This window comes from Mandrillus leucophaeus, unplaced genomic scaffold, assembly GCF_000951045.1.
Source record: "Mandrillus leucophaeus isolate KB7577 unplaced genomic scaffold, Mleu.le_1.0 Scaffold805, whole genome shotgun sequence".
Classification (NCBI taxonomy): domain Eukaryota; kingdom Metazoa; phylum Chordata; class Mammalia; order Primates; family Cercopithecidae; genus Mandrillus; species Mandrillus leucophaeus.
The window spans coordinates 1,155,036-1,172,047 of record NW_012108753.1 but is presented as its reverse complement, the minus strand read 5'-3'; the positions used below and the strand labels follow the sequence as shown (position 1 = coordinate 1,172,047).

The 17,012-nt window shown below is 38.3% G+C and overlaps 1 protein-coding gene across 1 annotated transcript in view; it reads right to left on the bottom strand.

Annotated features, from left to right (window-relative positions):
- Window positions 1-17,012, bottom strand: part of FEZ2 (fasciculation and elongation protein zeta 2 (zygin II)) — a 43,323-nt gene that overhangs the window by 3,041 nt on the left and 23,270 nt on the right. Inside the window, exons 6-7 of the mRNA XM_011967643.1 lie at window positions 4,261-4,336; window positions 1,170-1,235 (exon numbers count right to left, since the gene is read on the bottom strand). Of these exons, the coding sequence (XP_011823033.1) occupies window positions 1,170-1,235; window positions 4,261-4,336 (142 nt within the window). The remainder of the gene's footprint in view (window positions 1-1,169; window positions 1,236-4,260; window positions 4,337-17,012) is intronic.

The following is a 17,012-nucleotide window of genomic DNA, read 5'->3' as shown; positions in this document are numbered from 1 at the left end:
CAGCTTTCATACCAATGCTAGCACAACACAAAAGCAAACAAAGATGTCAGGTATTAAAAAAAAAAAATCAGAATTTAATAGGGAGAAAATCCTCCATCAGAAAAACAGCTTATTTTAAAAAATGATGTCAACTCAAGTCTGTTCTACCCAGTGTTAACCCACTAATGGCTAGCTCATGCTTCTTAGCTCTTACAGCATCAAGACTCTTAAAAGTGAAACGTGTGATTCACTTTGAGCACCCTGAGTATACTACCGAGGTTCCCCTTTCAAGACACTATGGTTTAAGAAAAGTCCATCTGAGATTTCTAATGTCTCAGAAATCTTCATCTTCCTTGTGCTCAGCTAACTTTAATGGAGAAGAGAAAGAACCCAAAGAAGACTGTTACTAAAAGAGGATTGCTCTCAAAATTTGATCAAACACTACAAGATGCATTTTGTGATGCTTTCAAAATCTGGTCTCTGAATACCTGCTACTTTAAAAAATATTTCATTGAAAAGTATTAATTTTGCTTCTAAAGTTCTTCCGTCCCTTCTTTATCATCCAAATTTTGCTCTTTCCTCAGCAAAGTAACTCAACCTTTCACTCTTCTTTTGCCTCATCAATATTCCCATCCTGTGTGAGCCTCATCTTGCCTCTAAGATTTGTGGCTGGTGTTTCACTGTCCCGGGTTTATGAAAGTCCATTCTTTTTATTTCCCCGCTTCCCTCGCTGTGCCTTACATCAGTCCCTTTCATATTCCCTTTGGCACTGTTCACAGATGTGACTTCCTTCATCCATCCTCACTAATGATCTGTCCTCCTCCTCTCCACTGTCCTCAAGATGACAGAGACCACCCTTCTCAAACTTCCCAGTGCCAACCTGCCAACATCTGATACCCACATGATTATGGTGCCATCTCACTCATTTTCTTCTACTACCTCCCTCGATGTTTATAGTTTAGCTGTAGAGATTATTTCCAGCCCAAAACCTCCAATAAAAGTTAAATTTTATAAAACCGTAATATATAATGTTGACAGAAGTCAGTCATGTAGCTAATCCTCACCCTGCATAACAAGATTAATGAAAGTTGTGCATTGGGAAGTTACTATCTAATGTATTAGCAAGACGATGTATTTTCTGACTAATCCAAACCTCCCGGCCATCGCACCTATACCATTATAAAACTCACCTTTCAGAATATAATCAGTTAACAAGCTCGGAACTTTTTCACTGTCCTCCTTCATGGCACGAAGAACTGCAAAACAGAAAAGGGGGAAAAGACAACGATTAAAAATCCAGATCAAAAATATTATTTAATTTCAATCATTGTGGCCTTCATCTTCCTTAATTATAGGATATAACTGACTCACGCAAATTATAGGTGATTTTCCTGATAAAGGAATACAACAGTAAAGGCCCAATAATTTATTTTAGTGGAGTAAGTTTACAGGAATTTATTTTAGGTAAGAATATCCTGCTTACCTGAGAGTTACTTCCCTGTTTTAAAATTTCCAAACAGTGGAGGCAAAAAAGAGGAACTGGATTATTTACAAGGAGCCTCGCTCTATAATAATACTGGAAAGTGGGTTACGGTAACGTGCACCTCAATGAACTCAGTGCAACAAGAGGACCTCAGTGCTGTAGATCAAGCAAACTAGAGAAACTCTCAGAGAAATGGAAAGTTAGCTATACCCCCAACAAGCATATCTGTCAGACTCCTTGAAACTTTCAAAGAAAAGACCCAAATAAAGAACAGACTTCCATGAAGCAGCACCTGGCATCTGCCTGGCTGTCGCCTCCTCTGCACTAGGGGAGGAACCTGGGAGAATTAACCTCATCCTAATTGGACAATTTTATCTTCTAAGTAAAAACTAAAAGAGAAAAAACAGCCACCTAGTATAATGTTTTTCTTTTTTAAGCTAGATCATTCAGGTCGAGATAAACTCACAAATATTATACTTTAACAGAGTTTGCCCACTCAAATTTTCTCCCGAGCATCCTGGTAAAAATATTTCACTGTTTTTCCCCACCGATACGACAAGGCAAAACAGTGTAACTATCAAATCAGCCTTCCTGGGTTTAAACCCTGGCTCTGCCACTTCCTAATTGTGTGATGTGGAGCAAGCTACTTAACCACCTTTGTACCAAGCTCTTCCTCTGTGAAATGAGAATAATAATTAGATTTCATCTCAAAGGTTTGTGAATGGGGACTAAGCTACTAATTCAGATACAAAGGTCCTATCGTAGTGCCTGGCACATAGTACATGCTATGTATTAACTGTAACTAACACTACTAATATTATTAAAGTTTCTATTACTATTATTATTATACCCAGAATCCCTTAATAGCTTTTAGGAGGAAGACTATATATCCATAAACACTGTGACTGTCTCCACAGGGCTCTTCTTTTGGAAAGAAAAGGAGCTTTGGACCCGAATATGTCCAAAGATTCCAAACTGTATCAACCTATAAAGACATCTCGATGCTGGAATTAGATGATGACTTTAGTTTGACCAACGAAGTATTTGTTCTTGATCTGAGAAGCGGAGGCCTGCCAGTAATTCCTGGCTTATAAGCAATATTTATTTATGTTCCCTTCTTTAGAGGGCCACCATGTTCAGTATTTCTGCTTCCAATCATGTTTAAAATTTTTTCTAACTTCTATATAAAATCACATACCAAAAACCAGCATCATTAAAAGTATCATTTCCTGGGAATTAAGAGACCCAGCTCTGTAATTAACCATCCCCCTGTGTGATCTTGGACACGCATAACTTCAGAAGTTCTTCCTGAAAATAAGAGGGCTGGCTACCCAGTTAATCTCTTGATTTTTTATTTCAGACTGGCTGGCATCACTTGATTTATCCATATTTAAATATAAAACTTTTTAAAGAATTATTCACCAAAGGAAAGAATAAAAGCTCCGAGTTAGCAGGCAGGGAGCTAAGAAATATGACACTTGCTTCTACTCTTAGGTTTTCCATGCCCATTCCTCCATATCTTGAATTTCCAAAATAAATATCATCATCAATACTCATCCATGTGATGTTCTTTCATTTGGTTCCCCCCTAATTAGCAAGTATCACAAATATTTACCATCACAAAGACCTAACAGATCAGCAAAATTCAATCCCTTCATTTTAACAGCAGTGACAACAAGGCTAACTGATAGTAACTTAGCCGAAATCACACATACATTAATCTATTTACTGGGAAGTAAATAGAACAAATATTTTTTACGCTACTGTTTCAATGTGAGCAAAAGAGAGTAAGTAACTTCCAAGGATATCCCTGAAAATAACAGGGATAGAACCAGAATTCAGTGCTCATTTGTGGCTATCATAAGAGATACTCAGTATCATATATATTTAAATCTAACAATTTTTTTTAATGCAAGCCCCTTGAAGGTGGATTATTTTTGTCTGCTTTGTTCACTAAAGTATCCCAAGTGCCCAGATCATGGCCTGGTACAGAATAGGCCTTCACCAAATATTTACTGAATGAATGCATGTACTTTTTTTTTTTTTGAGATGGAGTCTCGCTGTGTCGCCCAGGCTGGAGTGCAGTGGCGCGCGATCTCGGCTCACTGCAAGCTGTGCCTCCTGGGTTCACGTCATTCTCCTGCCTCAGCCTCCCCAGCAGCTGGGACTACAGGCGCCCGCCACCACACCTGGCTAATTTTTTGTATTTTTAGTAGAGACGGGGTTTCACCGTGTTAGCCAGGATGGTCTCGATCTCCTGACCTCATGATCTACCCGCCTCAGCCTCCCAAAGTGCTGGGATTACAGTCGTGAGTCACCGCGCCCGGCCTTGAACACATGTTCTTAAAACATCACTGTCAATTTATGTTCTACCTATAATTACTCCCTCGGGTTCTACATACATAAGAAAAAAAGTGTTTACCCTAAATCCTTCCTATTCAGTTACTGACAGTCATAGATATATAAGATCCATGAAGAATTTTATTTATGATAAATGGATACATTCTTAAACACGTAAGAGATGATGGAGATTCAGGTTATGCTTCTTCCCAAAAGTTTAGCTCATAAATATTTCACAAGGTCAGAAAAACAGAAAAACTACAAATCAACACTAGAGTTACTGTTGTATTCAATGTCACAGCCATTGTTGGCTTCATTCTTATAAAAATAAACAATTATATGCATCATTTACATCCTAAATTGACAAAACACTAACAACAAAATCAGCCAATTAAAGTCAGGTGTTTACTGATCAGCAAAAGTAAATCAGGTAATAGTTTCATTTTTTCTTTGCTCACTTTTTGTTAATATTTGAAGATCTTCAACAGATGGTGGTCCGTTTTTCTTCTCATAAGGAATGACTGTAGTCAAATACTGCCAAGTTAAAAAAAAAAAAGTCACTTAAATCGGAATTACCTTATCTCCAAAAAATTTGATACTGTTACTAGAAGGTCTATTTCATAATATAAAAACATAAGCTACTTTGGTAATGAAAACAAAGGTATTGTATGGGAATAAAGGTATCTTACTATCTCAGATGGAGCTCATTTTTTTTTTTGCCCATCTCTATTTGCTTCACACAAACCTAGTGTCAACAGAAACAACCACTTTTTTGCATTTCAGTTATTGAAAATTTCATAGGACTAAGTCTGAGGATGATTTACTCAATTTGTTCATTTTTAAAGTATTATCTCATATTCTCCTTGCATATTTTTCAACACATTTTAAAAATAGCAATTAAAACTAAAAACATCGTTTTAATAGTTCTGCACAAGAAAGTAATTTCCAACAGCAAAATAATTCTGTTTCAGACCATTTTTATTCTGGTTGAACAAATGGTCCACGTATATAACACGACAACTTTGAAAAACACACACTAGCTTCTTGCAGAAGCTAACAAAGACACACTTAAATCATTTTAGAAATGCGTTATTACTATTATTTTAAATTATTGGGTAAGTCATTATAAACGTTTTTAGGTATTAAAGGAGAAAAGTGGAAGTAGAGAATGGCCTAAGGGGAAATGAATAATGAAAATTCATGTCTGAAATTGACACAAACTTCCTAGTTCACTACTTGTAAAGGCTCACAAGTAACAGCGCCATGTCTTATAACTAATCCCATGAAAGCATAATCCATAAATGATTGTCCAGATTCTCCTACTCTTACCATCCCACCAAAAAAATAGTTCCATGCATTTCACATGTGCTCATATAGAAAGCCAGTGGTTTTCACCTGGAATCTCTTTAGCTCCACCCATGATTTAACCTCGTGCCCTAAATCTCAGCTCTAATCCTCATTGAGTGATCTTATCCTGCCCATAACTGAAAAACAGGATAAAGAAAGCTGCTTTACAATAACTGGATCCCTAAGTCCAGAAAACTGGTAAAACTGCATAGTTCAATCTTGGAGGCACTTAAGTGTTCCACCATCTTTTTGATGTAGACTTCTTGCAGGTGATGCCCAATTGTATAATCGAATGTTTCTTTGGAAAGAACAACAACAACAAAAGGCCAGAAATGATGTCCTCCTGGCTTCACTCTGCACGTGTCAGGCAACCTGGAGAGGCAGCAGGAGGCCGCGCCCTGGCCCGCTCTCTGGCTACCTGGCTGCGTTTTCAGACCTCCCTGCTCCACTCAGTGGAGTCTGGAAGATTCCTTGCCTTCTTGTGAGGTTGAGAGAGGTGAGAGGCACCGGAATGAAAACCAAAATTCAAACAGCCCTTCATGGAGCTCACTGATGAGCTGCAGATGTCCGTGTGAACCTTCCCTCTTTAATAGGAATGATCCCCCTTTTTGAGAAACACATAACTACCTTCAGTAAAAACTGCAGGCATTTGATCTAGGCATTCTTTTGCTAAACTTCCTACAAGCTACATTTTGTACACCTTCTTAGTCTGCACAGAAGAGCTAACTTAAAGAGCTTTCTCTTTTAAGGTGAAAATTTCATATAGCGAAATTTGAAGCATACCCATTCATGTGAACGTTTCCCATGTTGGTGATATTCCTTCAATCAGTATACAAAAATGTGAATCAAAAGCAAATTGCTAGATACTTGATTATACATTCATATCTATGTATAATCTTGTATAAATAATGTCTCATGCCTCGTTTGGCAGACAACTTGAGTTGGCTGACTATGCAATACACCTTAAAAACACATGAATTTCATTTAAAGGAGGTAAGATATACTCTATACATATTTTTGACCTAGAACTCTAGTCTCAAACGTACCAACCTCTGGCCTTCTTCCCCCAAAAATGACATCTTGCTTCTTAGACTTTTAGAATTAGAGTCACATAGTTTAGTTATTTTCACAAGCAGATTTCCTACACATGCAATACAATATGTTAAAATGTTAATGTCTATTTGTTTAAAACTAAGAGTGAGAAATGGAGCTCTAAAACATGTATTAAGAATGCATTTAATCTACTGTCCAATTTGAAAAATGCTTTTTCCTCAAAGGGAAATTTTGTTCATTATCAAGACTATAAACATAATGAACTTTTATAATAAACTTTTATTTCTCTCTTTAAGCAATGGTCTTAGTAAATTAGTAAAACTACCAGCTTTCAGGATCTTCACTTACACAGGAAATGAAAAAGCAGAGAATGAGGAAAATAAGGATAACCGAGCACCTGTTTCTCTCCACCTGAATTTCCAAAGGTGTGGCGGAGGCCATTCTGAATGACATTTGAGATCCCTTCCATGCTGAAGCGCTAAAGGCGGCAATATACGGCCCAGAAGAAAAGGACAGAGAGAGAAGTTCAAAGTCTATTAGTAAGAATGTACCATGATGACTTACGTGCCCGAGAGGCAAGCAGTTAGAAAATGCCACTACTCATCCAGATAAAGCACACAAACTCATGCTCTTTTTAAAATGTTGCTGCTTCCATTTCTTTGCAAGGTAAATGCAAAAGCAACTGTTTTTATGCTACTATACTCATGCAGGCATTTTTCTGACGTAGCTAATAAAATTGTTCCAATGTAAATGTCAGTTGTACACATATTTGTTCTATACAAAATGTGCTGTGTAATTTTTAAGATACTTTTTGATATTATTTACCTACATTTTATCAGAAGTCTGAAAACTTAATATGAACAGTATGCATATTTTCAGCTTAAGTTTGTATAATTCTACCATCAGTTTGGAGAACATTAACATAACATTTAGCAAATGAAAATGCTGTTACTTGGAGAGCTGATTATTGCTTCCCACTCACTCTGCGGGCCACCTGCCACTGCCTTGGTGCAGAAATGCGAACTAGAAGACGGCATACGCTTCCTGGAGAGCAGAGTGGATCCCATGTGCCAGCGAGGCCCCCAAAAACTTCTCCAAAGACTTTTCCACTCCGTTTCTAGGAAACAATTCTAGTTTCTTTCTCCCAGCAACCTCCAAGACTTCCTAGAATTCTTTGTACTGAAAAGGGAGTATTTTTTTCCTGAACAACTTATCTTGATTTGTAACCAGTCTACAATGTCATCGGGCATCGTAAAAAGAGTCTGGTGGCACCTCTATGGCGGCTGAGTCAAAGGAGTGAGATAGATTCTTACAGCATGACTAATTAAGGGGAAAGGCATCGTGAAAGGGAAGTGAAGGCCTGATTCACTGGATGGTTCCTTCCCCTGGAATTTTATAGAGGAAATTAAAATCAGTAAACACATTTGAGGAGTCAACATAAAGAATATTTTACCAGGCCCCAAGGGGCAGAAGAAAGGAAACCAAGGAAATGGTCATCAAGAAACATATATAGTTTCGTCCAGTGGTTCTCAAAGTATAGTCCAGGGACCGCCCTCCCACTCAACTCCTGCCAAGAGGTCCCTGAAATCCTCTCAGGAGTTCATGAGTTCAAAAATGTTTTCCTAATACTACTAAAATATGAGTTGTCTTTTTTACTCTCATTCTCTCATGGCTTGCAGTGAAATATTCCAAATGACAGACTGCATGCAGAAGCACATTTGTGAATCTAGCTGTCTTTCATCAAGCCAGATGTTAATGAGATTGACAAAAATACACAGCAATGATATTTTTTCATGATGTTGTAAAATATTATTTTTCATAAATATATGCTCCTTATAATGAATTTATTTTTGGTATTTTTCATGAATTTATATTTTTAATTTTATCACTTTTAATCTGTAATATAGCAAATATTAAGCTTCTTGGGGTCCTCGATAAATTTTAAGAGTGTAAAGAAATCTTGATGACAAAAGGCTAAGAAATGCCAACAGGCTGAATCATTGAGGGAGCTATGTGCTTCTGTATCCGTCACGTAACTCTATGGAGTTACTGAAAATCTGAGTTCCAAATGTTACCACCTTATAGGACACTGTACAAACATGCCCCGCCTCCTAAACCATCCATCTTTCCTATCTAGCCTTTCCCAGATTTGCAAGGCGGTTTTGCTTCAGCAAGAATCAAATATCTAGTCAGGATACTCTGCTGACGACTCTTCACTTCACTGAAAGCATAACTATTAACTTTGATGGAGGAGGCTAGTTATAAAACAAAAACCTACAGGTAACTATTTTTGTAAACTTTTTTAAACAGATTATCAAACGAGAGAACATCTTAGGCTTCAGAGTATATAATGACAATTATGAGAAACTATTTTCAAATAACCAAGTCAGTTTTTTAATTATTTCCATAAAATATATTTTCTTTCAAATGTGACAAAGAGAAATGCACTTGTTTTTAAGTACTTAGTCTATGTTACCTGGCTCCATTATCTATGGGCATGTTAAAACTAGATACAAATTCATAAAATCTAAAGCAAGATTAAAAGTTTCAGAATCCACATTATCAGGAAACTAAGACACATTTTATATTTGGAAAGCATATTCCAAAAACACCAGCTTTATGTTCCCAACCAGAAAGCCAATATCTGTCACTAGAAAAAACAAAAGTTGATGCAGTTTCAATTTTATAAGATGGAGATGTCATTTAGGTTTTCTTTATTAAATGGTTGCAGACATTACTGCGCCATCTCAACTACTGATAGCCTGACTACTTGTGAAAGATAGCTTTTGTGCCACCAGAATTCTAGGCTTAGGGGAAATCAGTGAAAATGCAACCATGGGACGCCAAGGTAACCTGGAAAAACAAAACTAACAGCTGATGCCAGTGAAAGAAGGTAAAGCAAGGATGCAGAACCTCTGTCCTTGCTGCTGAGTCAGTGGCTGTAGCCGACAAGGCCCTACTGTCCCCAGCTCTTTCACTGACAATGAACCAGGGAAGCAACGTGCAGCCTGTACAGTTCAATAGCCTCTTGATCCGTTGGAAAATTACAGAACAAGGAAATCAGAAGGTTCTACAGGAAAAAAAAAAAAAAAAAAACACTAAAATCTATGTCTGAGAATGTTCCTCCATCAAACACTTCAGTTGCCAGCAACTCCCACCTCCCCAGCAGTCAGGCAGCACCAATGTTCTCCCTCCACTGCATTTCCAAACTCTCCCTCTCTACTAGCTCCTTCCTGACAGCAACCTGAAATTCTCAAACCCTCAACCTATTTCCTTTCCCGAGGGTTTCCTGAAACAACTCTTCCCAACATCATTTATTCGATCCAGAAGACCACAGCCACTTTTCAGATCTGTGAGACATCCAGGAATCCCTCCTCCCTCCTTGGATTCACAGACACCACACTCTCCCAGATTTCCCTCACCCCAACCCTCCTGCTCTGTAGCTGCTTCTTCAAAGAGTCACCACCTTCTTCATTCATCCCTTAAACACCAGTGTTCCCCAGGATCTTGTGCCTTTTTCTTGATTCACTTCTCAGACGCTGCTGTGCCTCGGGATTCTGTCCCTATTTAATTCTCATGCACTCCCCTGGACATGGCCACTCAATAGCTTCAGCTTCTGCTTCCATAAATTGATAGCTCCACTTTACTAAGATCAGTAAAGTGCTAAGAACAGAGACTGGCACATGGCAAAGCTCAGTACATGTTAGCGACCTTTACTGTAATTTCCCTGAGCTTCACTTTGCATGTTTAATGGCCAGCTGGACATCTGTGCCTATTGTATGTTTAATGGCCTATTGACAAGCCTATGTTCCTGTCTATATTTAATATCAATGTTTCTAAAACTCATATCCAAAACTGAATTCAACGTCCTCTTCCCCACCAAAACACAGACCACAAAATTTAAAAACCGGTTCCTCCTTCCGCATTTTATTCTCCTCTCTCATTCATTTCCTCATTCTTTCAAAAAACATCCTGAGCCAGATACCATTCCAGGTATTAGAGATTCAGACTGAACACATCAGCCAAGGCCCCTCCCACCCTCCTCCTGACCTTACATTCCAGCATAACGGAGGCACAAAAAGTACAACATGTAAATGAACTGAATGCTGCAGATAACTAACACACGCCCTATCCCTAGCTCCAACAAGGCGATTAAAAACTGGATGCCTACTTTCTACTCAGACGTCAGAGAAAAGCTCTCTGAGGAGACGACATCTGAGCTGAAATATGACTTATACACCCATCCTAGATGAGCCACAAAGGACACTGGACAAGGGAGATCTTCTCAGAGAACAAAACCAAAAGCAGCCAACCTGGCCAACTCGGGAGTCCACACCACAGCTAGTGTGCAGGAGTCTTGCAATTCTCATTCAACGGGATGGAACACAGTATCTATGGATATGTCCATTCTCACCTCCTTTTTATCAGATTTTATTGCAGCAACCCTGTCTTCTCTCCCCCATTGTGTACCAATGTGTTGCAACGGCTGGCTTAACCTTCAGACCATAGGTTTTGTCCAGAGCTGATGGAAAAGAGAGACATCCCCTCATTTGCTGGGCTTGAAGCTAGAAGCAGGTACTGCTGACAAGATTTACATACCTCCCTCTGGGGAAGGGGCGCATGTGCTTTATCTATGCTTGCCCTCGTCAACAATCAATGACCTGACCCTAACTCTCCCCTTCTTTGGCACCCAAACCAATCAACCTCACCAATATCTCTGAAATTCAACTATTTATATTTCCATCCCTACTTTCACTTCCCTGACTCAATCTACATGAAATGGTTGCAACAGCCTCCTAATTATCTCCAGTTGCCTCCTTCCATACTTCTTCCAAAACAGACAAACCCAAACATGAAAACCATTTTTGGTTTTCTACAGCCTTGAAACAAAAACCAGGTGCCTCAGAATGTCGTACAACGCCATCCATTTTCCAGCTTCCACTCTGCAATTTCCATAGCCTCTTCTGGAGTTTCTTGCTCCCTCACCTTCTAGCTTTCACCATAATGAGCAGCCTGCATTTCCCCAGATGTCCCTAACTGTCACCTCCAAGTGGTGGCACACACCATCCCCCCAGCTCTCTGTGCCTGTTCCCTCCTCCTTCTAACTGACATCAGGGTGCAATTCAGCCTTCCCAAACCCATAAACCTAGCTAGGGGTAATAGTAATGTATGTCCATCTCGACCACAGAACACAGCCAGGCTCAGAAAACACTACAAACGTGGTAGTTGTTTTGAATATAGCAATTATCACACCCTGTACCTAGGTTTCTCCGTGTTGACACTACTGACATTTCTGGTCAGATCATTCTTGTCATGGGAGTCAGTGCAGTGGGGTGGGATCTCTCCTAGCACCTCCAGTCTCTGTTCACCAGGATGCCAGCAGTACCACCCCTACCCTGCCCCCAGTTGTGACAACAACAAATGTTTTCAGACATTGACTCATGTTCCGTGGGGGACAAAATTGGCCTGGTTGAGAATCACCGCACTAAAGCACACTGGATGGTTCATCATCTCAAACTGCACCCCATGGGCAGCATTGGAAAACTGAAATTGATTCGACATCCTTAACACTCATGCTGGGGACACAACTGTGGATCAATTAATGTTTGCCTAATAGTAGTATAAGAAAAGTAATCAAGGTATTTTTAATGGGGAGGTAGAGGGCACAAGATCTAAAGAGAAACAAGAAAGAAAGAAAAACAAAAATTCTGGTTAGGTTAATTTTTCATAAATTCAACTCAGTTCTCAGAATCCTTAAGGACAGAAAAAAAATGTCAGATACTTCTTTCATATGCCCCAAAAAGCAAAAACCAGACTTCAGTATGTAGGAGGCATCTGACTGATAGTCAGTGACCTAACCTGCTAAACGCTACAGCGATTCTTATCAATACCAGTGGGATACTTCCAGATTTCTGTATGAAACCAGGAATCACATCTCAGGCAAAAGTCTTAGAATCAGAAAATTAGTCAGCTTGGACAGAAAAGTGCTGAATTAGAAATCAAAGATCTGGGTTCCTTCCCAGCTTTGCCACTAATTGTGTGACAGGAGGGCAGTCACTTTACTGCTAAGGCCTGTTTCCTCACCTGTAAAACAGTGGATTAAATAATATTAACTTTAAACATCTTATTGGTAAATTCTATGAGTCTATGAATTCATTCAACCAAAAACATCCATTATTAAGAAAGCAAATTAAAAACACACACACATGGATAGACACACACATGCGTGCGCGCACACACACACACACACACTCTATAGGACTAAATAAATGAGTGCTCCAGAATGGCAGAACTGCACAGCCAGATGATACATTCAGAGTCCAAGGGCTTCGTTTTCTTATGAGGAAATGACTACATTCTGAAGGGAGAGACAGGTCTTATGCATCTCTCCATCCCCGCAGCTTGCATAGTGCCTGAGCCATAGCAGGCATTTATAAACGTCTCGTAAGCTGAAGTTGTGACACTCCTAATACCAGAACCCAAGAGCCTTAGAGTCTGTGATCTTTTCACCATATCATGAGGTGTCTTGACTTCTTGCAGGAGAGAAAGAAAAAAAAAAAAAGCCCAAAATAAGTTGAATGTGAACAGAATAAAGATGACATGACAGAACATAAAGTTACTTTTCAGAAGAGTGAATAATGGAGTTCTGGAAAAGTCCACTGAAGAATCTAGTCTAGGAAAGTAACATGAGATTAATGAAATATTATTGTTGGTGTGGTTTGTAAAACATAAAACAATGGAGTGACTAAGAAATCTCAAACCCCTGCCAGGCACGGAGGCTCATGCCTGTAATCCCAGCACTTTGGGGGGCCGAGGTGGGTGGATCACCTGACATCAGGAGTTTGAGACCAACCTGGCCAACCTGGTGAAACTTTGTCTCTACTAAAAATACAAAAATTAGCCGGACATGGTGGCGGGTGCCTGTAATCCCAGCTACTCAAGAGGCTGAGGCAGAAGAATCACTTGAACCCGGGAGGTGGAGGTTGCAGTGAGCCGAGATCGCACCATTGCACTCCAGCCCAGGCAACAGAGCAAGACTCCGTCTCAAAAAAAAAAAAGGAAGAAATCTCAAACCCCTAGCTAGGATACTCAAATAGTAGCAAGTAGAAGATCAGTGAACTAGAAGGATAAAGGAAAAGAGAGACCAGGGCAGTGAGACCAGAAAGAAACAGGAAACGAACTGTGTAGAGCATACTGTGCATTCTGTTTTATGGCTGCCCTGTAAATTCCAAAAAATCATACACCCTTTTGGAAGGCAAAGTGAATTTTAAAAAGATAAAACCTCAGAGGCAGGTTAAATTTACTTTTTCGTAAACGTCACCTCATTTAGAAGCACTAATTTACAACCTTGAGAACAGATGCGGTATTATTAGGTGCTTATGGTGCTTAACTGGGCCACAGGGAAGATTTTCTCTATGCTTAAATTTTATAAGTAAGAGGACAAGGAGAGGGAGAGACAGAAGGAGTAGGGGAGGAGGGAGAGAGAGTGGGAGGGGGGAAGGGAGGGAAGCATTTCTTTGTTAACATTTCTCAAGGTTAAAGTACCACAGACATATCAAAGCGCCAACAGAGCTAAGTCTCAGGGTTATGAGCTGAATGAAATGAAGGACACTAAAGATTTGTTACTAAATAAATAAGTAAATAATTTTTTAAAAGAAAGGAAAAAATGATTTGTTACAGTTTAATTTAAATAACTGCAATAATTCAGTATATCAGAAAACCCAATCCTCCCTCCATTTAATCTACCATTTCCAAGTCTGAAATACAGAATCCAAGTGTTCAAACTCAAAGTGAAGAGCTGGTGAAAATTCTGAATCTAAAGTTACTTTGTAACTGATTCATCCATTTCCCACTACCCCTTTAGGAAGGAGTTAATAGTGCTATAAAATGCCCCTCTCAGAATGGAATTTTTGATAGGAGCCTATTTGTGAGCAGGAAAATGATTAAGCATTGCAGTATTTACTTTATTGTTGCCCTCACTACTGACAAATGCCAAAGTAATGTGGCAAGGACGGAGGAAGAGGGTATTCAATACACAGCTTCAACACCAGTATTTATGCTGAGAATACTCACCACTGCCTCGTGGTTATTTCCTTCCCTGGCTTAAGTATGTATTGAAAGTCTCAAAATCAGTCCTTATCTGGAAACTTTTCTCAGACAAAACCAGGAGCAACAATGTGTAAATAGGATATAGATTTATAAAAATTCACCAACATCTGAAAGACAAAGAAATGGGCCAAGATCCCCAAGGCCCATTTACAACATCCTGGCAAAGCTCAGAAAAGGAAAATTCAAGCCAAGGATCCTTCCATCCACCTCTAAGTAACTCCACAACCTCATTCCAATGCATGCTGGTTCTGTGAGCTAAGGTCCCTGCGAAGCTTTTGTTTACTCATTGATGAAACGGAAATAATAACAGTAATACCTTCTTCACTGGGTTGTTGTGAAGGTTACATGAAATAATCCATGCAAGTACCCAGCAAAGTGCTCAGCAAATATCAATATTCAAAAAAGTATTGGCTATAATTCCTGAAAATAAAAAGGCTAGAATAATATTTTAGACACAACTCCCAAAGAGAAATAACCACACCTTTCTACTTTTCTCCAGAACAGCAAAAACAGCATTTCAAGTTCTTCTAATATAAATGAAACTGCAGCTGAGAAAGAACAAATCCCTGATTATAGTTCCTAGCTGATAGGACTGAAAACAACACAAACAAGAGACATTACTATCTATGACTAAGTACAGAATCAGCAAAAAAGTTTAAACAGAAAACAAGTTAACAAATAATTCGCTCTTTCTGAACAATAAAAAGAAAAGAGCTGGAGAACACTATGCTACATTACAGTGAACAAGAATCAGATACAGTGCTGTAGTTTGTTAGTTCTTCTCTGGTATCCTAAACATATCAGCTTATTCTACACACAGCATATTCACCAGTTCAACCAACTTCACAGAAAGCAACATCCAAGACAGGGAAAGCAAGACAAACAAAGGGCCCAGGAAATTTACACTATTCCTGCTACCAAACTTGTTTCTTAGCCTCACCTGACACCAACTGGTACAGATTTCTAACCGGCCAGGAAATCATTTAAAAATCTCAATATCAAAGTTCAATGTCAGAAAAAAGGTTTGAAAAAGCAATCAAGGAATGCTTTTCATCTATTTCTGACTGTTACTCTAATCTACTCTTACTTCATTAATATTCTTTATACTCAGGAGGTTCAAACGAAAGCAAAATTAAAACATAATTATTGTTCCTTATAAATCACGTCATTTTCAATAGCTTGAATATGATTTTCAAACATTAATTTATAAAATAGGTTTAATTTCTAATAAAATAATCAAAACATGAGGAAACAAGTGTAGAAAATTTAGAGTAAAAATATTCAAATAGTTATTAAGGTGTAAAAGTAATATCTTGTTTTAACACTTCAAATAATTTTAATGTGAATTATAAAGCAGTTACAAAAGCAAATTCTACCAAAAATATTTTTTTAAAAAAACAGATCTAAGTAAATTAGAAAATATACATCATACCTAAGCAGATACACACTTGAAAATCTTCAATATTAAACACCTATTATATAAGTTTATTTTTATGGCAGAAAAAATTTAATACAAAGATCTTCAAAATTAACATTAAATAATTTTTTATATTTGAAGATTTTTTAAAAATTTTTATGTAACTTAATATTAATGTGGAAACTAAATTAATTTTTGCCAAATATTTTCAAAGCCACTAAAACTAGAATAATTGATCTTGGCAATTTTAGAAATTCCTTCCTGAAACTTATAAATACTCTAAGTACAGTCATGTGCTGCTTAAAAACAAGGATACATTCTAAGAGATGAGTCAGGCAACTTGGTCGTTGTATAGACCGTCACAGAGTGTACTTACGCAAACCTACATAATTGTATAGCCTACTCCACACCTAGGCTACATGGGACAGCCTATTGCTCCTAGGCTACAAACCTACACAGCCTGTTACTATACTGAATAACACAGACAACAGTAACACAATGGTAAGTATTTGTGTATCTAAATGTAGATAAACATAGAAAAAGTACAGCAACAATACAGCATTCTAATCCTGACTCCATCATCTATCTATGCAGTCCATGACTGACTGAAATCTCACTGTGTGGCACACAAGACTGTATACAAGAAGCACACAACTTCCTGGCCTATTACAGCTTTTATGTGAACTTGTTTATATTAACAATGACCTCTCTAAGACATAAAGAAGTCAGAATGGACTCCTGATTTTTACTACATTAACTGCTTGGTCATGAAAGTTCACCCTTTACCAGCCTACCACCAAAAACCACTGCAGAAAACAAAGAGTAGATGATAAAAACATATCAAAAACTGATGATGACATATATTTCTCTAGGTAATATTATTTTTCATAAAACAAATGTGTTCCACATCTAAAGTAATTCATAATTCATAGCTTTGAATTATTAAAATAATCATTATATATTCAAGTTTCTCTCCACCCTACAATGACCTTCCATCATGCTAATAGTAATTTTAAGTAAATGCTTTGCACTAAAGAAAATGCAGCAAGATACTATCAAATATCACCAACAAATTATTGTTAAAATATGTCAGTATTTACATTCAAGAATGTATATCAGAGCCAGGCACGGTGGCTCACGCGTGTAATCCCAGCACTTTGGGAGGCCGAGGTGGGTGGATCACTTGAGGCCAGTCGTTCAAGACCATCCTGGCCAACTTGGTGAAATCCCATCTCTACTAAAATACAAAAATTAGCCAGGTGTGGTGGCAGGCGCCTGTAATCC